At 40.0% G+C, this 24,160-nt stretch overlaps 2 protein-coding genes across 3 annotated transcripts in view; both read left to right on the top strand.

The window, feature by feature from the left end:
• The first annotated feature begins 11,066 nt into the window (after positions 1-11,066).
• Positions 11,067-18,670, top strand: LOC121343016 (protein unc-79 homolog). Its single transcript, XM_041417849.1, has 3 exons — positions 11,067-11,127; positions 12,549-12,669; positions 18,195-18,670. The coding sequence occupies exons 1-3, from the start codon at positions 11,067-11,069 to the stop codon at positions 18,517-18,519; spliced, it is 507 nt and encodes a 168-aa protein (XP_041273783.1). The 3' UTR covers positions 18,520-18,670.
• A 3,181-nt stretch (positions 18,671-21,851) lies between these two features.
• Positions 21,852-24,160, top strand: part of LOC121332507 (protein unc-79 homolog) — an 89,978-nt gene continuing 87,669 nt past the window's right edge. The window contains exon 1 of one of the 2 annotated variants that reach the window (XM_041398012.1): positions 21,852-21,954. In XM_041398012.1, the coding sequence (XP_041253946.1) occupies positions 21,867-21,954 (88 nt within the window). In that variant the 5' untranslated portion in view covers positions 21,852-21,866. The remainder of the gene's footprint in view (positions 21,955-24,160) is intronic. The other variant, XM_041398020.1, reaches the window with a different exon arrangement.

Consider the following 24,160-nt stretch of genomic DNA (forward strand, 5'->3'; position numbering starts at 1 on the left):
GGATGGTTCCCTGCCATGCTTCTCGTGGTATCTCTACATCAATGGTTTGCATTTCTTGCAGATGAGCCAAAGCTGGTTTTAAGCTGACTGTAAGTAGCACAGGTAACACATATATACCTAAGAGTAAGTGGCTGAAACCTGCTCTTCCACAGGAGCACAAGTAGCAGCCATTCCACGTAAGAGAGATCTTGTACTGAACTAAACTTTGTAACATTTTCATGCTCTGTGATTATGGTAATGTGCTGCAGTGTACAATTAAGCTAAAATACTCACAGTTCTGAGCAAGTGGAAGTGTTTTTCAGCTACTCTGTTGTCTCTTCTTAAGAATGGATGCTCTGGATGAGCTTAATTTAAGGCCAAGTAGTGTTCAGCTTATGGTCCATAAACACTCTGAGTCTGCAAAAAGTAGTTGGGGAATGTTGTGCAATTGTCAGGAGGCCTGAGTTTGCAATTGATAGGACAATTTGTAAGGATCTGCAGATGAGAAAAATACAATCCCATGTGAAGTGCAGCAGCTTTCCTACAGGCTGCTTTAGGAGTGTCCCAGTTCTGTCAATTTAGTTCACCTCCTGTTTCCTCCAAGGTTCCTGTCTCTGATAGTCCACCCTTTGTTTCATCTTAGGTTACTCCTAGACTCCTGTGTGGAGCAAACCAATTTGGAGGAGAGACCAGACAGCTCACTGGCTGCTAGGGAGGCAGTCTTCAAATGCAGAAGCAAGGTCAGTCAGCTTTAGCTGTTACTGAGCCAAGGTCTTGACCCTGGCATGGGTCACAACCTTGGTACAGGTAAAACACCATGGACCTCATCTGAGTGTCGCATTCTTTCTCTTCCCTTGCTTGTGGGAAGTCTCATGCCTTCCTTTGCTCTCTGTAATTGTTTTTGCGCAGCAGAGACATCTTACAAATGTTTTTAATTGAGTGTAGAAATACTAAAGCACAGTAAATATCTGGTTTTCTTGATTTCTCTGTTCATTTCTTTGCCTTTGGGCTGTGCCGCTATGATAGGTTTAGGAGGGCAGTATTTTGACACTTGTCATTTTGATTTCTAAAGCATTACTGCCACTACAATGTGCTTTTATTTTAGCCATGGAGGTAGGTCAATTCTGCACAAGTCTGATATTAAAGGTAAGAAAAGACCCAGCTGTTTGCAGGGGAGAAATAATTCAGCCAGGGTAGTGCTAATTTCCACAAACTTGCCGTGTTAGCTGTCACAAAGACTGTGCCTCTTAGAGCTGTATATCAAATCTCTGGTTTTTTAATAGTCTTAGTGCATGCTTATCAAATTTGTGCTAATTCTTTATGCAGGTCACCATGTATTTCTCAAACTCCACTGCTATAGCAACAAATTAAGTATTTTGTTCACTTAAAGGCTAATGACATTACTCTAGAAGGGAAATTGAGGACATTTATCAGAGATTTTACAGTGACAGATGCTGACAAATGTAATAATAAAGCAAACGTCCACAGACTTAGTTGACGTAATTATCAGAATAAGAGGAAAATTACAGTTTTGTCAGTACAATCAAATAACCACTGTATGTCTTAATGATGTTTTGTTTTCCCAAAGTCTTAATTATTCTAAACTGGGGAAAGAAAGAGCAAATATCAACATTACAATCTAGCTACTCTGTTGGAAACACAGTACTAGCAATGAGACACAGAGCCCTTTACTGCTCCATCTCTCACTTTAAAGCAGCCCAAATCAGGGATGACTGAAATGAATTTGTCACATGCCAGATGGCATAACTGATATGGGTCGGTGGCTTCAGCCAAGCTTCTGGTCACATTATGATCATTTCTGCCATTACTGCCAACTTATTCTCTGTTCTATTCTAATTCTCTATCCTATCCAAATGTCTATTCTACTATACTCTACACCTCCCTTCTCAAAATAGTCACTTTCCTGCCCTTCCACAGGAGGAAGGTTGGGTTGATATTTTTTTCTGTACATAGTACTATGTGATAGTACCACTAAAGGAAGTTTTCCTTTGCATTTTTAAGTCTCAGCACAGAGGCTAAAATTGAATATCTTCACCTCCGAAGAAATTATTTCCCTGCACAAGACTATACAAGAACTATCAGAAATACTGTGTTACCTTTGTGCAGACATAATTTTCTGTGAGCAAGAAGAGGTGCTTTCCCTGCTCGCTGTCTCTTGGCTCACGCTGGTTGACCCAGGTGTCAGAGCCCTGAGGAACTGCTCCAGGATACGTGCTGTTTCCTATCTGAGTTAAGCCCAACTGTTCAGTTTAATCCCAGACAGACTTTTTCCTCAAGCGATTATATATTTCACAATCATTCATGAGGATTAATTCTTACACAGAGCAAAGATTTAGAGACAAATTTAATTTAATATGATATAACTATTGCTGTGAAATACACTCATCTGAGCCTGAGGGACTCCATCTGCTGTTTGAATCTGACAGGGAGGAGGTTGGTCCCTATGCAGGAGCTGTTCAGGGGCTCCAGCTCCACACCAAGACCTTTTCATTGGCATTAGTCTAGCCTTGTAAGTATTCAGAGAGCACCATGTAGATTGAAGAATCCTGAGAGCCAGAGAAACCTGCCTCCCTCTGCTTCAGTTCACTCTGTTTGTCTTTTCTTATTGCAATTACCCTTGCCTCCCTCCGTGCCACAGACTTCAATTCAGATAGGCTTGTAGAGATTAAAGGAAAAATTTGAGACATTTCAAACATGCCCCACCTCTACTGCAGTTTTTAATATTCCTATCACAATGCAGGTATTGATAATATCCTGCCAAAACTGGTGAGGATGTTTTAAAAAATGAGGTATTGGCTTAAAAGAAATTAAATTGGAAGTTAGCTGGTTTTGGTTTGTGTTTTGATAAAACTTAGGTCCTTGCCTCTCATTCAGGCATTGAAATCCTCATTTGTTTCAAACATTGCTTATATTGTATTGGAGTCTTTGACTATGTCAAGCAAGGACTAGTTTATATTTAGAATTCAAATAGAGACCCATGTAATTACATGACTCAGGAAGTCGAGCCTTTAAGGAAAACACCATGACAATGTTTGAAGTGTTGGTAACAGTGAACATGTCTGGATACAGATGTGCAGCTACATATCTGTGTAAGCTGATACAATGATTTATTTTTATACATGCATCAATTCACTTCAATTTATGAACAGTTTAATAAATTTTCTGTATGTGATTCAAGGTAGGAAGGCTTAGGATTTGTATTTTTCAGAAAGGATTAACTTTCTAAAAGTAGAATTGTTAATACATGGAGATTTAAAAAAAAAAAAAAGGAACAACACTAGATTTTGTGTCTTTTTGGAGCTGAATACTTGAAAATGTAATTCAAAGTGACAATAGTCACATAAATAGTGACTTCTGCTCTTGCTTACTTCTTTTCTCCTTACAGGACATTTAATTGATATATTCATGAATTATGTTTTAACTACAATACACACTCTTAGGCAGGAGCCAGCACAATTCACAGAAACAATATGCTCCAAATCCCTTCCACGCCTTATCTACCTTACCCTGCAAAAGCCACATTTCAAAACAACCAGACACACAAGTCCATGGGACATGATAGGATACACTCACAAGTGCTGAGGGAGCTGGCCAATGACACTGTAAGACTGATTTTTATTGTCTTTAAAAAAAAAAAGCAACTGGGAGAGCCCTGAGAAATAGAAAAAAGCAAGAGTCACTCCTGTTTTCAAGAAGGACAAGCAGGAGTGTCTGGGAAATTATAGATTATTTATCTTCACCTTGATCCATGGGAAGATGATGGAGCAAAAAATCCTGTAAACCACTTCCAGACACATTAAGGACAGGAAGGTTATTTGGAGCAGTCAGGGTGCATTAGGAAAGGGAAAACCATGCCTGACCAATTTGATAGCCTTCTGCAACAAAATTACTAACTCAGTGTAGGAGGAGGAAGCAGAGAAAGTTTATCTTTAGCAAGACTTTCATCAATGCTTCCCATTACATCAGCAAAGACAAAGTAATAAAATATGGACTAGGCAAGTTGACAATGATGTGAATTGAGAAGTGGCCAAACAAACTGCCAGGCTCAAAGGGTTGTGCTCAGGGGCAAAAAGTCCAGCTGGAAACCAGTGCTGCACTGCAGGGGTCATCCCTGGGCCACTGCTGTTTCATGTCTCTGCCCGTGACCCAGATGATGGGACACCCTCTCAGATGATCCAAAACTGGGAGGAGCAGTTGATACACCAGCAGCTGAAGGTTGTGCTGCCATTCAAGTGTGTCTTGAGAGTTTGGAGATGGGGGCCAACTCGAGTCTCATGAAGTTCAACAGGTGAAAATCCAAGTCATTGCACATCAGAGGGAATAACTAAGCACCAGTACAGGCTGGGGCTGAGCAGCTGAAGAGCAGCTCTGCAAAGAGTGACATGGGGGTCCTGGTAGACCCCAAGCTGACTGTGAGCCAGCAACGAGCCTGTGTGGCAAGAAGGCCAACGGGATCCTGGGCTGCAGTAGGAAAAGCACAGCAGCAGGTCAAGGGAGGTGTTTATACTGCTCTACTTGGCACTGGTTAGACCTGACTGGAGTTGTGGGTCTGGTTCTGGACTCAGCAGTACAAGAACGACATGAATATACTGGAGTAAGTCGAGGGGAAGGCTAAGTGATGAAGAGACTGGAGCATCTCTCATATAAAAGAGTGCTGAGAGAACTGGGACTGTTTAGCACCAAAGTCAAAAGGTTTGGTGTGGGAGTGGGCCTTGTCAGTGTGTACAAATACCTTAGGAGAGGCACTAAGAAGATGGAACCACACTTTTCGCAGTGGAGCGCAGTGACAGGACCACTGGGAATTGGCGCAAACTGAAATACAAGAATTTCCACTTAAACAGAAAAAAAAAAGCTTTCTACTGTGAGATGGTCAAACCTTCGAACAAGTTGCTTAGAGAAGTTGTGGGGTCTTCATGTTTGCAGATATTTGAAACCTGGCTGGACATGGCCCTGAGCAATTTGCTCTAGCTGACCTTGCTTTGAAAAGGGAAATTAGAGTAGACAAGCTCCAGAGAGTCTTTCCAACCTCAAAGATTCCATTATTCTGTGAAATTTCCGCTCATGAACCCAGAAAATAGCATTTATTCTTTCAGTTTTCATCAGTTGTTATGTGAATTTTCCACTCCCCATTACTTTAATGTTAAAATATATTCTTTCATTAATGATTTGTAGGCTTTAAGATGCCTGCAGCTTTTATGTGTTCTCTTAACTGAGTGTGTGCAGAGGCAAAAACCATATAGACATAAACCTTAGCTACTTAAAATGGTTTCCAGAGGAGCACAGTACCCATTTTGTTAGGCATATTCATGAGGATCTTGCTGAGAAACTATGACTTTGGTTCAGCCCAGAGACTTGAGAAATTAATTCCCAGAGTACCACGTTTCTGTAGTTGCTCCTTAATGACATTTGTTCACAATATAAAGTGTGAGTCTCTATACCTGAATTAACAAACTAGGCAAAGATTAAATTGTTTGACTGAACAACAGACTACTTGTATAGGATTTATTTAGGGCTTAGATATTGTTTAGACAATGCAGAAGGACTCATAAGCAATGAATTGTTTACCATGCACCTGAACCACATGCTTTACTATGTAGGACCTTGTTCAGTAAATTAAGGCATAGCTGCAATTTTCAGACACTTAAACCAAAGAAGAAATTTTAGATGAGAAATGGAATTAATATTTTCTCGGTATACTCCTGCTTTATCAACCTGAGTGTTTTTAATAAGCTCACCACTCTAGTATGTGAACACTTGGTATAATTTAAAGATACTTATGGAAGTTCAGTTCCCCTCAGTGCAGAGAGTTCCCTATTGTAATGAGCAATAAAGCAGTTCAGATTGATTTGTTGCATCAACAGACAAAAATTCAAAGATGAAACCTGTCTTCACTATCTTATTTCAATGAAGTTTGAAATATTAATTTTTATTCAAATTTCAAAATGTGTCTGTATGTTCATCACTTATTCTCCATGTTGTGAGATACAGAGTTGGGGGAAGCAGGTTTGTAGCATCACATGACCTATATGGGCACTTCACTAAATAAAGCTTCTAATAAAAGAAAAAAATTAAATATTTATTCTCAAATATTTGAATGTAAAAGAGAAAACAGTGGTATAAGTAGGCTTCTCTCTGTCTTTGGGGCTCACAAGCAGCAGGGAGTGTGGAAAGATACATGGCCTCCAGTAAGAGCTCTGTTTTGTACCCAATTAAGTGGTGTTGAATAAACATTGCCCATGCGGTATTTTTAGAAAATTTCTTTCAGGAAAAAAGTGAACCAGTTAAATGCCAGTGAACAGCATCTGCTCCTTTTGTGGTTCATGGCAGTGAATGTGCATTGTCCCCAAATCAGGGCAGCAGTAATTTGGAGGCACTGCCTTGTATGATGTATAACAAAACATACCTATTTTTCTCCACCTCCACAGCACAGTTCTCTTTGGCTGCCACAGTCCTACTTATCTTATGCAGCCCAGCATTTTGAGGACAGAATGTTGCAATGGATTTTTTTGTGAGTAAACATCAAGACTCCCATGCCCTGGCTGATGAAATGTTGCTGCTTCCACATAGCTTTTTCAGAGGTGGGAGGATCTGAAAAACTGGTATGGAAAGTTTCAGAAAAGAAATTCATAGCTAACAGTTAATTTCTGACACCTGGTGAGGTCAAGTCAGGAGGCTGGGGAAGCTGACAGGACGCACAGCAGTGAAATAATTTCTCTTGGAGCAAATTATTGTTATTACGGTACTCCCACCACAATTGGACAAAGGTCTTTTCATCCCACCGTCGTCCTGGGCAGACACCATGGCTGGGATGTGGTGATGGAGAGCGGTACAGTCGGGGCTGAGCGCAGCCCTTGTCTCCTCGGGAAGGGCACGGCGGTCCCGAGGTGTTTGGTGACGGGGGCAGCAGGTGGGGAAAGCCGGCCCAGAGGCACCTGCCCGCCCGCCCGGGGCACAGCTGGAGCCCAGGTCTCGAGGGGACAAGTAGCAAGGGAACAATGGTCCTGTCCCATGTCAAAGACCACACGGATCCACAGCACAGCTCCTGGCAGTGCCACCACCGCTGTCCTCGCTCAGTGCAGCTGGCGAGGGCACCGCCAGCCCCTCCGCAGCCCCGGCCACCCTGGCGGCCCCGGGGGCACCGCCGACGCTTATCGAGGTCTTCCGGCTCGGCAGCTCCCAACTCGACGTTGTGACAAGCTCGCCGGGGCCGTAGCCCCGCTGGGCAGGTGCCCCAGGGCCAGCCCGGGGCATCCCAAGTCCCACGTCCCCCGTCCCCCGTCCCGTCTCCCGCACCGTCCCTCCTGAGGATGCTGTTTGCCGCGGCCGCCAGGCGCGCTGCCCCTTTAAGCGCGCTCCCGCCCGGTCCCGCCCGCCCGCCGCTCCCCGGCCCGCAGCCCTGCGGCACCGGCAGCGGCACCGGCACCGGCCCGGGCTCCTGCCGCGGTCTGCGGCGGCCGCCAGCAGGCGGTGCAGGGGGAGGGGGCTGCCGGCGTTCTGGCTCTTTCTGTCGGAGCCGCCGCCGGTGCTGGTGGCCGCAGACCCCGGAGCTCCTCGCTGTTCGGGTGGCGGCAAAGGCAGCGCCGGGGAGCGGACGGGGGAAATGAGGGATCGGGGTGAGAGCTGGTATTGAGGCCGCCGGCTTCGCCCCCCGCCCCGCGGCGGGAGCGGTCCAGCCTGCCCCGTGTGCCGGCGCTGCGCCGTGTCCCAAAGGATGCAGCCACCTGCGGGAGCGGAGGTGACGCACGCCTTGCCACCTTGCAGGTGGTCTCGCAGTGAGATGCGGCGAGAAGAGTCGTGCTGTCGATCTTGCCCGGGCCGCTCACCTTTCGGGTGAACGCAGGCTGGGTGTTTGTGCCTTGCCTACAGGCCGCCTGCCACAGCGCCCGGTCCCAGCAGCATTCCCCCAGGTGCTGGCATCCCCCTGCCCGCGGCCAGCGTGCCTCTGTTGGTCACGGGTGTTGTAACCACCATGTTGGCTAGAGCTGATCAGAGCATGAGGAGATGACATGGTGGTTGGGTACCTGCATCCAGGCTGTGGAAGTGCTCCCCACTGTTGTTGCTCGTGGCGCCTGGTGTATCTGAAAGAGCCCTGATAGGATGCTGAAAGGAAAATTACTGGGGTAGTTGAGCTTGTCACCCATGTCAAAGCTACTTTCTTGCTTGATACAGTGTCATGGTTATGAACAGGCAGTCTGTGACCAGGAGGTTGGATTGATGTTTGCCATGGTGACGTGATGTGATTTGACACTTTGCATGCTGAGACTTGCTCTCTTCTTCCTCCAGGTCACTGAGAAGGATCCTTGTGTGTATATATACCTCTGCTGAACTAATCTAACAAAAAGAATACCTGTATTTTTTTCTGTTAGGGTTTACTTCTTATTTACAATGATGGATGATCTTGCTTTAAAAATATTATGCAGATGTTAATTTATTGCTGTAAAGGTGCAGTTCTAGCCTTATAACTAGAGACACAATATTCTGATTGTGCAGAAGCCCTAAAGTGTGCAATGTTTGGATCTCTGCCATTCTGTTGTTGCTGCCTTCCCCACCTTGCACCTGAGTTCTGTAATTGTTTGTTCTTTCGTGTGATACTTACGCATTAATTACACCTCCTTCACACTGCCATGTGGAAGAATTTGTGCTATGCTACTGTTTGTCCTAGCACCAGCTATGGCGTTTTCTTCCTGTTCTGTCTTCTCTCTTCCTCTATTCCTAATGCTTTTGGTCTGCTCTGTTTGAGCTTCTCTTACATATTTTATCCTTGGCTGTTTTTTCTTTTCATCCCTTTGTACTTTTCAAGACACTGCATCTAGGCCTGCCACGTCCTTATTGCTCTCTATTTTAAGATTTACTTAGGGTCCAGATTTCAGATCTTTCTGCCTTCTAATGCTCCTTTTCATGATACTCCAGGAAGAGTATTTGGTTAATGGACATAACTTGTGCATTCTAACCTGCTGAATGTATTTTTTTTACCAAGGCTGCTTCCCTGACTAGTTCTTATGGCATTACTAAATGTCTTTTGTCTCTACATAACTTCAAGATTCCCTCACCAGCAATTTTTGAGTAATGGACTCTGACAAGGATGTGTTGGTGTGCATACATCACTACCAGTCAAACTTTCAAACCCCAGCTGTCGCTGTTGTTGCTTCTGCCCTCGCTGAGTGACAGGCAAGAACCAGAATGTCTTGGGAAGGACTCAAGTTACAAGTCATAATGAATCTCAGTTTACCAGGAGCATCAGTGAAACACTGCAACTGAGGAGTCACTGATTGGAACAGAAGATGTGCTGGTCTAAACATGAATCCCACAGCTCTTGAGCAGGTTCTGTGAACAACAGGTAAAATGGTGCCAGTCTGGAGGTTGACTGGAGAAGCTGCTCTTTTTTGTGACCACACACTTCTTGTATTGCATACCAGATATATCGACAGTGAGTTTGTTCATTTGACTATGCAGCATGCCTAAGGTGTTCTTTTGTATTCAAGGAAAATGAATTTTCACCTTAAAAAGCAGTAATTAGTTGTGGTAAGTAACGTCCTGGGAATGTCTGATGCCTGCTCTGTTCCCCTCCAGGACAGTGGAGCAACCAAGGCCATCTTTGAGGACTCTTAATGGTTTCACTCTTGGTTGTCATTGCTTATACAGGGGCTCAGGAGTTTAGTGAAGTCTGTGTAGATGCTAGAGAGAAACCTATTTGATTTTTGTGATGACCCTATGAGAGTGGCCAAGTGCTTCCACAGGGTGGCATCACTTTTTGAAGTGTGCCTCTGGGTACTCAGACACTCAGAATGTTGGGTCATTCACACACTTGCTGTAACTTGAAAACTGGCAGCGGTTTTGCTCTGGGGCTTTCCTTCAGAAGTTTCTTTGTGTTCTGGGAGGCTGTGCTGAAATGGAGAGTTTTGTGAAACAGAATTGGCAAGTGAGACTGAAACCTTTAGCCTAAAGCTAATGTTTATATTTAGGCTCTATAAATAAGTTTTCTCTTTTGATATTTGGCCTGATACAATTGCACAACAATGCCAATTAATAATAAAGAATGGATTTCCATCTTAAAAAAAAGCTGTTCTAAATGATTCTAGATACCCTATGCTCTTTATGGAAAGTTAGTAACTGTAGGGAGGCACAGAGCTCTCTGAAATACATCTACATCTGAATTGTATAATAATCTTTGGCATTTTGTTGGTCCATTTAATTTACAGTTATCTGACAGCAAACCATGGAAGCCACAGTAATCTGTGCACCTTTTTGTGAATTGTTCTTAGCCTTGCATAGTCTGTGTCCTTTACAAATGTACTTGGTTTCATACTTTTTTTTCCCCTGACCAGAAAAAGTAACTTTGCAAAATACATTTATGAAGTGATTGCTTTCTTAATCTAGAAACAAAACTAGATTAATTTTATGACAGTTAAAATAAATTATTACCTTTTAAATAATCTGATGAGACGGCCTGCAAATCTGGGACTAAAACTGAGATTAGTGGACAGAAAGAATGAGGTGTGAGATGACAAAGGGAAAACTGTCTTGGACTGCTCAAGTCAACATCTGTAATGTGGAGTGAAACACATCCTGTCCAGATGTTCTCAGCCCAGTGGTTTGGGGGCTGTACAGGAAGCCAGGTATGGCTGCTCTCACACAGGATAAGCTCCTGCAGAGCACAGGTCAGGTGTCATAGGCCTGTGTGGTGGCAATCTGATGACAAAATTCTGTTTTCAATTGTTTGAGGAAGAGGGGAAAAAGTAATGATCTTTTTTAGTTATTCATTAATTGTGAAGTAAAAGACCTAAAGATGAGGAAATATAATTAAAGATGCTTATGCAGTTTTAGTGTGTTGCTTTTGCGTATGCATTATGGCAGTGTCCGTGGCTGCATTTTTGCTTGGTGGTTTCACACAGACCCCAGCCCTACAGTCACATGATGGGCTTTCTCCTTGTGATGAAGCCAGGTAGCATCATGAGGGAGACTTTTGTCTGTAGAAACTTCACATGCTGCAGGAACTGCCCTCCATACAGCAGGAAATGAGTTAAAGAATGACCTTGGTTGGGTGCTGTAAGATTGGATTTCTTATCATGCGTTCAAGAAAACAGTTTTCTTCGTTTGATGATTATTTGAGTGTTCCTCATTTTATGGGTAATTGACTTGAAATTGTCAAACCTCATTTGTGTGGCTGACCATTCAGGGAATCTTTTCTTTTCTGGATGTGAAACTCCAGTGTGTAATGTTACCTGTACTGGCAAAACGGCTCTCAGTATCTCAAGCTGAGCGTCCAACAGTATTTGCAGACACTTTGCTTTTGGTGTCTGTCTATCAGTCTTTTTCTGCAAAATGGATACAATGTCACCCCTTCTCATTCAACTTGCCAGTGGCACAGAAAAAAATGAGAAAATTCATGAACTGTTCAGCTATCTCAGCAGTGAGAGGCATAGCAATGTCTCCCAGGTAGTTAGTACCTTTCTGTTCAGTGGAGGATTTAATGGTATTCATTCCTTAATAAATGCCATTTGACCATGAGAATAAAACCAACAATTGACTAATTGCTTGTTTAGGAAGCATGATTTATCTTCCACACTGAAGGGGGAGAAAGTAGGGGAAAAAGATATATTTTGGTCTAGTGAAAGACTGTTATAATCCATATGCTTAAGGGCTGAAAGAATTCAGAAGCATCTCCCCTTTTAACTGCCTGTTGCAATCTTGGTGCACTTTTAACACGATGTAGGGCTCCCGGGCAGCTGTGCTTTCATGAGGCTGTGTCTGCAGTGCAGCACAGCTGAGCAGCCCTCTGCCCCAGCCAGTGCACTCTCTCTCAGCAGAGTTGGTTAATCTGGGTGGAGCAAGAAGTGTTGTGTGTGTGTAGGTGTCTCTACATGAGACTGCCTAGACAGCACAAGACAATGTAAGGCAGTGCAACTAGAGGGAGTTATCACTTCTTTTCCCAATACTGAACAAGGATTCCCATTAAAAATAAACCCGGTGTCACTTGTAGTACAACAAAAATTGGTTTCAGTGGAGGTGTACGCCTCCTACTGCTCTTTGAGATCCCCTTATCTGCTTGATCATACTTCCTAAGACAAATAAAGACAGCAGACACTTTGCTCTTTCCATATCTTTAGTTCATTGCATAAAGTAAATGTATGGCCCACAGTAAATCACATAAGGTCTCTCTGTCTTAGCTTATATCTCTGCTTTGGCTGTAGAAATACTTATCTGTCTCACATGAACCTCCTGTGATCCAATGACTCATTAATTATAAATGATTCTTGAGAGGCTTGGAGACATGGAAGAAATGCAGAGTGGCAATATATATTTTTTAATTTGCTAGCACTGTTTGCCTAATACAGATGCAAAAATTCACTTCCATGTGCTGTCCCTGGCAGTCTTTTACAATTTATTCAGTCAGAACAGAAGGAGCAGAGAGATTTTTTCTGGTTTTTGAGTTTAATACTTAAATTAAAAAAAAAAAAAAGAAAATGGAACAAACAGAGATGACTCTGTCAAAGTCTGCAAAAAACCTAAATGAAAGTTTTTGTGTTTGTTTTTTGTCTTTTATGTAGTTGCTTCCAAAATCCGCTACCTTCAAGAATACCATAACCGGGTTCTGCACAACATATATCCTGTGCCCTCTGGAACTGACATTGCAAATACTCTGAAATACTTTTCTCAGACATTATTGAGGTAAGTTTTGACTAATGCTCTGAAGAAAAAAGAGCTAAAGAATTGTAGGGAATATCGATTGGCTTTGAATTGGTTACCAGATTTAATGGATCAATGGTCAGCCAAAAAGAGTCAGAGCATAATTTAAGAAAAACATGGTATGATTGAATCTCTCAGTGGCTGTTGCCCAATTTGCCCAGTTAAGCCCCCTTACTGAGTGGCTGATTCTAGAGTAAACTTGGTTGATTATGCATTTGCTTGGTCCTAAGATTTTAGCTGAACGCACAAACATGCTGAACTTGTTAAGAAAGGAGCTGGTGACCTGTAGAGTTTTAGATGTGTATAATCATGGCCTCCTTGGCAGTCCTGGTGCCTCAGAATCACAGACCAATGAGCCAGATGAGCAAGCAAGACTGGCTTCTCACTGTGCTTGGTTCAGCTCTTCTGGGTTCTGGTTCAGTCCCTTAGAACAGCAGGAGCAGACACAAAATTTGTACTCAGATCTGAATTTGAATGTAACAACACATCAGGATTGTTCTGATCCAACATTTTTGACTTAGTGTCTAGTGTTTTGTAATAATATATCGTGCTAAATACCACATGAATAGAGAATACATTGTTAATAGGGAATACTACCTCTTGTCTTCCAAAAAAATAGGAAAAATGTGAGACTTTATTATTTATAATGTACATTCCACAGTGCTGCCTAGTGGATTCATATTTCCAAATTGTTTTTAAAATGGCTTTTGACCATGAATAGGGGATTTTTTTCTGCTGGTTTTGGCTGGCACTAGTTTTCACATCCAGAAAAATGCAGTTCATATTGCATTTCTGTGCATAGCTTCCTGATTTATACCTGGAAACATTGTCCCTGCTGTCAAAGGGTAGTTTGGAAATAAAACTATTTGCCTTATTTGAGGAGGAAACATTAACAAAATACAATTTACCCATACATTTGTACATATACTCCTCTGATGTATACAAGTTGGGAAGCCAGAATTTAAACTTGAGAGAATGAGAACAGTTCATTCTAACTAATCAAAGAGCCTGGGATACATCAAAATTTTCTTGACCCCGTTTAAAAGGAGAGACACATAGAGAGAAACAATTTTTAGTGGAACGTCTGTTCACAGCAACCTTGAAACCTCCTGTTTACTTTTGAAAATTTCAAGAGCAGAAATATTTGTTTCCATTTTCATTTAGACTGTTGAAGAAACTTACAGCAGCCAGTAGGACTTTTTGTTTGAAGATTAATAAATTAAATTTTGTCTCATTGTATTGAGCAGTGGGAAAAAATGTTTAGAGTCACAAAAGATACTTTTGAAATGTGTCTCTGTTCCCCCATCAGGCTATTATGATGGACTGTTTGTACCACACACTTAAATTGCATTTAAGTAAGATTATTTATGACAGACAGCTTTTGCTTAAATACTTTGAGCCTTTAAGCTCTTAAAGCAAGAAAGTTGGGCTTGATTCTGAACGTATTCTCTTTTAGCTGTAACTACCAAGTGCTATAATCAGATATGTTTCTTTTTGGTCAGAAGTTCACTGGGTCAAGATAGATTTAGAATGTTCTGCTTAAAGAAAGCATTTTCTGCCACTCTGTGGTCTTCTTGTATAATGTACAGCTGACCTGTGCTGTTGATAAATTCTTCACACTCCAGGAGCAGTGATGTTCCAGGGCTTACTGAAAAAGCTTTGTACTTAGCAATTGTGAGAGCAGATCAGAAATCAGGGCAGCAATTGCACAATTGAGCAACTCTGTTTGTTTTATTTCATGTTCAGAATGGGACTGAACCAAAATCCTTTTGTTGATAATGCTGAACCCCATGGGGCAGAAATGATACTCATATCTGATAGACAAATGGCTTTGTCCTTCGTGATCTGGGATCTGATTAGCCTCAGAACTAAAAGGGTATGAGAAATTAATGCCAGGGCTTGGATCTAAATTTAAGTGGACTGAGTTCTGATACTCAGGCAAGGTCAAATTCACATTCTAAACCCCTGTAACTGGGGAGTTTGAACTGTGGGTCAAAGGCTCAGTGCTATGGTTGAACCAGTGTAAATTTATACACTTGCTGATACTAAGAAAGAAGATGGATAAAAAAGCAAAACAACAAACCCTGTATTTAGTGTGGCAGATGGAAAGAAGGAAACTCCCACCCACTGTGTGCAGATCTCTGGAAGATTTACCCTAAAACTAAACAGACTGGTTAAGAACCTTTCTGAAGAGCATGTTCAAAAATTTATTTGAATATTTTGCATGCTGAGTCTCTTTTTTGCCTCCTACACTGAGACTCCATTGTACAAGGTTTAAGATCAGTAATAGAAGTACATGGTGGAGAATAATCTTTCTAGCTTAACACAGAGCATATGCAATGAATTTGGACTCTTAGGGACAAACAATTCTTGGTGAACATGTGTAGTCATAGAAATAATGAAGGAATAGTCAGAGAAATTCCACATAACGATTGGGTTTTACAGAAGTAGATTTTACTGTTTATGGCTCTTTTACCTTTCCATGTTATGAGCACACTGACTGTGTTCTTTTCAGTGGGACGTGCCCACTGTTTTGAATGACATTCATATGTGGTGTCATTTTGCTGGCTAAAGATGGATTGCACAAGAGATTAATTTGCTCCTTTGCTCTGTATGCAGCCTCCATAAATTACAAGCTCAGGGGTGGGGGGAACAGATGTGGAATGACTGAAAAAAAAATCCTTATTTCTATAACAAACATCACATAAAATCACCATACACAATGCATAGCACATTGATTCATTTAATTCTTCTTTAGTTTTCTCTTTGGGAAAAGCATTTCTTTACATTACAGCATGAATTTGTTTCATGCCCTACTCATTTTCAGTGATTTCTCCCTCATTTGAGGAATGATCTAAGGCTTAAGAAACATCCTGCAGAAAAGCTTATTCTTTCACATTTTCCTGAAGAAAATTCTCCATATGTATTTCTAAGTAAAATACTTTATGTGAGGCATAGTTATAAATGCTGTGGTGGCTAATTAATGGTCAAGCTTGTTTTGCTGCCTTGGTGAGATGTAGTTTCACTTGAAGGCATTTTAGGAAACCTTTCCAAGAAGGCAATAATTTTGGGATAGCTTTGCAGCAAAGATATACACATCTTGAAACAACCTTGGTAGCTTTGTCCCTTATTGCAGAGCAAGTTCAGTATGGAGTAAGTTCAGTATGGAGTTATGATTTGCAGATACTCCAGATTCTCAGTACTTGGTTTGAATTGAACCAGAAGCAAATTGCAGTTGTGTTTTGGTCCTAAGAGACCTCCTAGATTTTCAATTTTGACTCCTCTATTTATTGCTTTTTAAAAATACGGGTCAGGCAAAAGTCTGGACATGAAATTCTGTTTTTTTTTAAATTTGTTTTTTAATAAATTTGGTGTGGTTCCAGCTGGAATTTAGATCTAATCTTATTACTGTTAAACTGAAGGATGCCCTGATCAAGATACAATAAGTGTGCTTTGGCATCTAACCCAGCGATGGGCCTGTAGCTCAGCGTAAAAAGAAAGGATTAATATCCTTTCTATAAATAAGTGCACATGGAGTGATGTTTTGGCAAGTAAAGAGATGGGTAATTGGTATTATCTGTTGGTAGACAACAAAGGAGTATAGTGTAGTACCTTCATATCTCTAAACATAAGCTGTAAAATATGGCAAATGAATCTCAAGCAAATTAGAAGGAATCAGCACTCTGATAATTCATTGTTAAAGTCATACTAGATCTTAGGTGATGTTCTGATAAAACCATGACAGTGATCATGTTTCTTTTACTGGACATTGGGTAACAGAAACCAAAATAATCTGCCAAATATGTGAGGCGCAATTAAAAAAAAAAAAAAAGAAAGAAAAAAAAAAAGTAATTTCGTAAGACAGACAGTGTCTGTCATCTCTGACTGCAAGGGTGATGTAATAGTAGCCAAGTAGGCACTTGGCAGATAATTGCTTTTGTAAAAGTGGTTTTTATATATGGAAAATGAATGACACCTTCTCTTATAAGCACCTTAGCAAGAGTTTGGCTTACTTGTGTAAATTGCTGAGTTAACTGGGGGGGGGGTAAGATTTGCTGAGGTGATTATATGTAGGGATTTCTGTACTGTTAAAGAGAAGAGAGGTTTCTAGAAGTGCTCCCTCTTGATATAATTCTGCTCTACATGAGTCAGTGGAAATCTCAGTGCTATTGGCTTGTCTTGTATAAGTTTAACACTGACTGTGGGAACAGAGTTAAACCAACAGCAACTGCTTTTGGAAATCCCAATGACTGAGAGGTGCAAAAAGGTGCTTTAAAAAGGAAAAAAAACCATTGTGTGTGGGTTAATATATTTAAAAGGTGTATTATATTTTATAGGCACATATGGAGATTATGAACTAACCCTATAACTGCTTGATAACTAAAATATAACACTGCTTAAGTGAGAATTTATTTCTATTTAAAATAGTGGGGTTTATTTTTAAAATAAATTAGATTACCATGTTTACAACCATGTTTGCAACATTTTTAAAACTACATAACAAGCTGGTTGACGTATAGCCTCTATTTTGATTCCCACTAAATTATTTTTATTTTTTGAAATTATCTCTCCTTTAGTTTATAGTGAGTTATGTTGAATAATAACGTAAGTAACAGCAGGAGTGTATGGTAACATACTGTCTGATCTGCAGTTACATAATTGGTCTTGCTTGCTTAGCCCTTAGATTTTTGAAGGTAACTATTTACCCAAGGAGTGTTTGTATTCATAAAGCAAAATGTTTCCTCCCTAAACATGGGCAAAATTAAAAACACACATAAACAACCATTATCATTAGCTCACAAACATATGCTAAAGACCATCTACTATATATTATTTTATGACTTTTCCAAATGTAGTTTAGTTAACATTTTAGAAATATTATATTATTTCTAAATCCATGTGCCTGTTTAAACTTCATTATCTCAAATGATACTGAGTGAGTGGTCATGAAACAGTATCATAAAATACATACGGACATTATTTTAATGCAATAAACATGTGATTTTTAAGACTATCTTAACAAACACACATGTTTATTCTTTGCTAAAACATGTTTCTGCAAGTGCCACACCTATATTTTGCATGTTTTCAGTCAGTTGGCTCAAGATTATAGGGGGGAAAAAATAAATCTCTCAAAATCCTCAGAATCTCAGAGCAAAATACCAGCCTATTTTGACACAGCTAAACACTTTTAATTCTTAGAATTTTTCTTAACTGTGAAACATGGGTAGGGCACTGAAACATGCATTTTTATATTTTTGCTCCTTATGAACCAGATAACACATGAGATGCAATGAAATTTTCCTAGATGTCAATTTTTAATTCTCTTCTCTTGAAGCATGAAAGTAAATGGTTGCTAGATTTGTAGACACACTGGTTTCGGTAGTGATTGCATCTTATGTGGGATGTATCTGGTCTTTTATTATTTGTTTTATAGTGTCATTTCAATGTAATGTGCTGTTCTTTGTGTCTTTGTTGTCTCTTTTTTTTCTTTGTCCCCCCAACAGCATTTTGTCCCGCACAGGGAAGAAGGAGAATCAAGATGCCTCCAATTTGACAGTGCCCATGACCATGTGTCTTTTTCCTGTGCCATTCCCACTCACCCCATCTCTAAGACCACAGGTCAGTTCCATCAACCCTACTGTTACTCGCTCCCTCCTTTACAGCGTCCTGCGAGATGCTCCATCTGAACGTGGCCAGCAAAGTCGTGATGCTCAGTTATCAGACTACCCATCTTTGGACTATCAAGGACTTTACGTGACACTGGTGACACTACTGGATCTAGTTCCCTTGCTCCAACATGGGCAACATGGTAAGCAGGCCCTTGAATGATTCCAGTGCTGTGAATCCATGAGTGGTGCATATATCCAGTAGAAGAGATGGGCCTAAACTGACCTGGATCTGGATTTCAAATCTCCTGAGATGCATTTATATCCAAGTGTTCTGTTTGACTTTCTCAAATAAAGGATATTTTTTTACTAAATGTGGATTTGGGTTTGAATTCTGAGGTTGTCTGATTTTTAATGATGTGCTGGTGGTATGCAACTAAAATACAATTGTATGTAACAAAAATTACACAGATGGGTGTAAAAATACCCAGATTTTTAACTTGAATCTGCTGGGATAACTTCAGTCTTTTTGGGGTGGGTCTCTTAAAAATGCACAAAGAGCTTGCAAATGTGTATCTGGCCTATAAGAAATACACAGATTGAGTGTTCTGGTGAAGGTCCATCTCTACACAGAATATAGTATATATCTAATTGAAGAAAAAACCACAGTAATTGTGCTTTGAGATGGCTTTAAAATACTCCTGTGTAAAATAGATAGCAGCATCTCTGTCTGATGTGGAGAAAAACAGTATTGTCTTATGTTTTAAATTAGCTATGAGCATTTTTTTGTGACTGTGTGTTTTTATTGTTTTCCTTAAGTTCTGCTCTGCATCTGTCTGGCTTGTTAATCTGTTAGCCTTTCCCTACTGGGATTCGGTAGCCCAGTATTCTCCCTATGTATTAGCCAATATAAATTTCCACTGTGGTATCATGATGTATTGCTTACATAGTTCACTCTGGGAAGATGGTTGTCTCTCTGATAACGCTGCTGAAATTCTTCATGAGGAAAGTTGTTTCTGTTAAGTGCTGAATTCCCTTCGAGCTGGCAGCAGTATGTTTGAATCCAAGACTGCTGCACTAGGAAATGGTATGATCCTGCAAAAGCAGGGCCTATAGCAAGATACAAACTTGTTGACTTAACTTAAATTCTTAGAAATGGTGGAGTTAATTATCAAAAAATCTTTTCCTAAATGGATAACATGGTGATGATGATTAACAATCAATGGAGATCTGTAAAGAACAAATAACATTGGGCAAACATATATTTTTTTATGGCAACACAGTGGCTCACTTTGAGTGGTTTTCCTGTCCCTAGTCACATTTTTGTTGCTGTGTCATTTTACATCCTAATAGAATCCTGGGACATGATCTGCTCTTGAGTAGGGAAAACACTCTGGGCGTAATTACCAGTGGCTTGGCAGCTGGAAGGGTATACCAGTGGAAAATCTTACAGGACTCTGTGCTGGGTCTAGTGTTACTAAATATTTTTAAATTTTTTTTACTTAGCTGATAGAATTTGGATTTACAAGTGTTATCAAGATGGTTGGTACCATGTGCTTTGTGTGAGAGATATGTGATTCAAGTAATTGTGGCAAGTTGCATTCTGCTTTGAAGTCTCCAGAGGAGAAATGTAAAATACTATGCTTAAGAGAAAAGTTAAAGGAAATAGAGGCAATACCAGCTTGGAAGCTGTACTGCAGAGAGCTCTGGTTGTTAACAGTAGATCAGAGAAGACCATAAGTCACTAACATATAAATATTATTAGCAATGTGTAAACATTTTTTTTTAATGTATGAGGCACCCAAAGCATTATGTGTATTATTCTAACAGCCCTAGTAAAGCCTCAGCTGGAGTAAAATTTTCAGACTTGTCCATCTTCAAGATGGACAAGCTGGACAGATTTGTCCATCTTCAAGAAAAACATGTACAATTTGTGAAGAGTCCAGTAAAAAAACCAAGAATGATTTGAGGTCTAGGAAATGTGAGCAGTGAGAGAAAACCAGAAAAAAATGGGTTTATCTAGTTTAGAGAAAAAAGGAAGTGAGATGTAATTATCGTATGAAAATACATAAAGGTTGCTGTGAGGCGAAATAAATGAAACCAATCTATTTGTGGTTATAGTTGATCAGAATAAGAAGTTACACACTTAAATGGAAACAATGGAATTTTTTTTAATGAAAAAATTTTTATATTATAAAGATGATTAAGCATTAGGATGAATTGACAGGAGAAGGAGTGAACTGTCTTGCAGGTTTTTAAGAACATTTTGTATAAATATCTGCCAGGAATAATTTGGTTGACTCATGCTTGGGGCAAGGGGAGATGGCTTGCTGTTTTGTATGGTTTTGTGTGCAGAGAATCAAATTTTGCAATACAACTTGTTATTTATTTCTTTCTCAGCTTAGTAATTGATTAAAAGAAATATATATATATATATATTTTATCAGGACATTCCATGTTGTTTGGGTAAGTACAACTGCTGTGCAAGGCAATCCTGAGCTTTGGCCTGATCAGGCTGCCACTTTTAATTTTTGCTGTGACCCAGGATGTGTACAGCTGCAGAGCTCTCTGTGCTTTACAGAGACAGTTTTAAATCACACCAGCTGTACAGGTGAGACTGAAGGCCTGTGTAATGTACTTAAGGCTGGGGAATAATTAACAAATGCAGGAGAAAGGCCTTCTGATGTCTTTGGATCATAATCAGGCTTCATTGAGTGCTGTAACCTTTGTCAGAGGGTTACGGGCACCAGCTCACTTTCTCATTTGGGAGAGAGTATAAAGATTATTCCACAGTGCCCAGATACACAATAAACTATGCCTTCCCCTTGGATCTAAAATGTTGCACAGTTATTAAGTATCCTTTCCAAAGAGTTACAATGTGATTTATTAGTATAGAAAATCTTGATAAATATTCCTATCCTTTTAAGCTCTGGCCACTTTTAGCCCTGGAAATCAAGATCTGTAGTTTAACCACATGTGGTTTAAAAATACAGTGACACTTCCAGTAGTCAATGTATGTGAGATACTTTGCAGAACTCTTGAGGATAATTAAGATAAAGTTCTTATTTTAATATGACGGATAAAGACTAGAACGAAAGACTTTTGCTTTTTGCAAAAATCTCACCTTCAATACAATGCATTTGAAATTCTGATTCTAGTAACATCTCTGCTTAAATTCAAGCCATCATGTGTTAATCACCATATGATTAATATCAACACTGATTTTAACTGGTTATATGCTGTAGCTTTCATATTCCCTTCAGACTCTTTGGAGTAGTGTTCAACAGCTGTGTCCCTCTGTTTAGGAGGGACTTAAAAATTGAGGGTGAACTCACTTGTCTACAGTGATTATCTTCCCAAATTACTTTGAGAGGAAAGCTGGAATTCAAATATAATTATTCTTTTTAGTTTTGTAAACAAGAAAGTGCATAGTCGTAATTATGTTTTCATTGTAATGATTCTGTATTTCTTTCATTTTATTCAACAGATCTTGGCCAATCAATTTTTTACACTACCACATGCTTACTTCCTTTTCTCAATGATGATATTTTGAGTACCTTACCCTATACAATGATTTCAACATTAGCTACCTTTCCTCCATTTCTGCACAAGGATATTATAGAGTATCTCAGCACATCTTTTCTCCCTATGGCTATATGTAAGTAGAACTCATTCTAGTATTGTTCTGTCTTGGTACATAACAGTATCAGACTGTACAAGTCAAAATTTGATCTGTCATAGAATTGTAATGGGACATCCATCTCCTTACATGCATAAAATAATTTCATGTGACTATTTTCAAAGGGAAATGGCTCTATAATTTTTATTTATTTATTGCACTGTGTTTTGGTGTGAATTCTTCCTTTGTTTAAAGTGTGATGTTTATTTAAGAAATCACTGTTTTCAGACTCATAGAACTTTCAGTGCCAGCAGTGGGAGTTTTGAATACAGAATCAATGGGCAAACTGCTCCTGAAATAATAGATGAAATAGCAACATGCATAATTTTTGCATCTGGACTATATCTGGATGTATGAGTGTGATTTTTCTCAATGTGATGATGTTGTGGTGAATTTCTGATTTTCTTCCTGTCTGTTTTCTTGGCACTTTCTAAGTTCTATACTAAATGGCTGTGCCTGTAGAGTCTCCTATCTGTAGCAGTTAGGACTGAGTCTGATGGTCCCTACCTTTTTTCCTCTTCTTTCTTTTTACCTTCCCTGTGTGAAGAGATCACATGATTTGTTTACATCATAGTCCCTGCTCAGTGTGGGTCTTGAGGCGTGTTCTGAATGCTTGTCCATGTACCTGACAAAAAGCTTGATAGGACTTCAGCAGTAATGAGAAATGTAACCATTTTCTGCAGAGAGAATCATTAGGGCCAATATTAGGTCAGTTTTAACCAACCAGCCTTTTACTGTGCGTGACCAAACACTGGAACAGTTTGCCAGAGCAGTTGCAGATTCTCCATCCTAGCAGATGCTTGAAACACAACTTGCCTGGATATCTGCTCTGGTTGCCTTTGAGCAGAGGGATTGGCCAGGATGATTGCCAGAGGTCCCTTTCAGCATCAACCATTCTGTGATTTTTTGAGAATGTCTCTTCCTTACCTCTATATTCCTGCTCTTTGTGGAAAAGCATGAACAACTTTTGTACAGAGATCAAGAGTAATGTCATTTAAGCATGCAGAAGATGCTGAAAGAAGTATAGTCCAGTGTTTTGAGATTAATATTTAATGCAAATGTATCAGGTGTATTTTCTGACTAGTCAATGATCTTGGAAAAGTCCCCTAAATCTCCTGGACCTCAGTTTTTCCATGTAAAATATTCACTTTTATTCATCCTAATGAGGTTTTCTCTATTAACTTTGACACATCTAATGACAGTGTGCAAATCAAAATTGCTAAGATATATTTAGCAATATATAATAATATATGTGCAGTAGGTCCTCTTTGTGTTAAGAACAGAATTTTGCATTAATTAAACAACTTATTTTCCCACTCCTGTAACCTAACCTTTCTTCTGTTAAAGAACAGCTGAGGGTGGTGACTTATCCTGTCTGTCCTCAGATCTGTAGAACTATACCTCAGAATAACTGGTTGAGTCAAATCCTTGGTTTACTTAAATAGATGTTGTTCCCCAACTGCCCCTGACAGAGATTGAATCCTTGCATTTGCATTTGTCATACTGGCTTTCTTCTCTATCAATTTTGGTGAGATTTCTGTATCAAACCAGTCTGCTGCTTTTAAAATTTACTAATCTAGTACTGTGTCCTACTTTTTTGTTGATGGCTATATTTAATTGCCCAGTTAGAGCTGCCAAGTATTTTTCAATTTAAATCCATAAAAATACACCTTTCTGTAATAATTTGAGTGTGCTTATTTGCATGGATAACATTAAAAAATAAAATGAATGAAGTGCAGTGAACAGATCCATAGTAATGTTGGGTCATGTGGAGAACAGAAAGGGAGAAATGGTCCATTTTCTCTTCTCTATTTCTATTTGAGTGTTCTTTAATTAGTCTCCTTGTCTTTCCCTGCCGGGAGTTATATGCTCCTTTGTAAGGCAAGTGCAGAACCTTTCCTTCCCTTAGCCTTTAGTTCTGATTCAAACCAAAAGGGAGGATGCAAGAGATTGTCTAAGCAGTTGGAGAGCCAGATGGGAGGGATGAAAACAGCTCACTGAGCTGGTAGCTACAGTTCTGCACTTCTATCCCAAATGCTTGGTATTTGGGTCCTGGCAGCCAGGCTTGGGGGAATGCTGTGAGGGTGGAAAGATACTTGTGACATCTCTGTGTAGGAGCTTGCCTTCAAAGCCATGTTGCCATATAAAAGTTCTGCAGGGTTTTTCCAAATATATACCATTTAAT

This window comes from Onychostruthus taczanowskii, unplaced genomic scaffold (assembly GCF_017590055.1).
Source record: "Onychostruthus taczanowskii isolate IOZ18803 unplaced genomic scaffold, ASM1759005v1 scaffold1, whole genome shotgun sequence".
Classification (NCBI taxonomy): Eukaryota; Metazoa; Chordata; class Aves; order Passeriformes; family Passeridae; genus Onychostruthus; species Onychostruthus taczanowskii.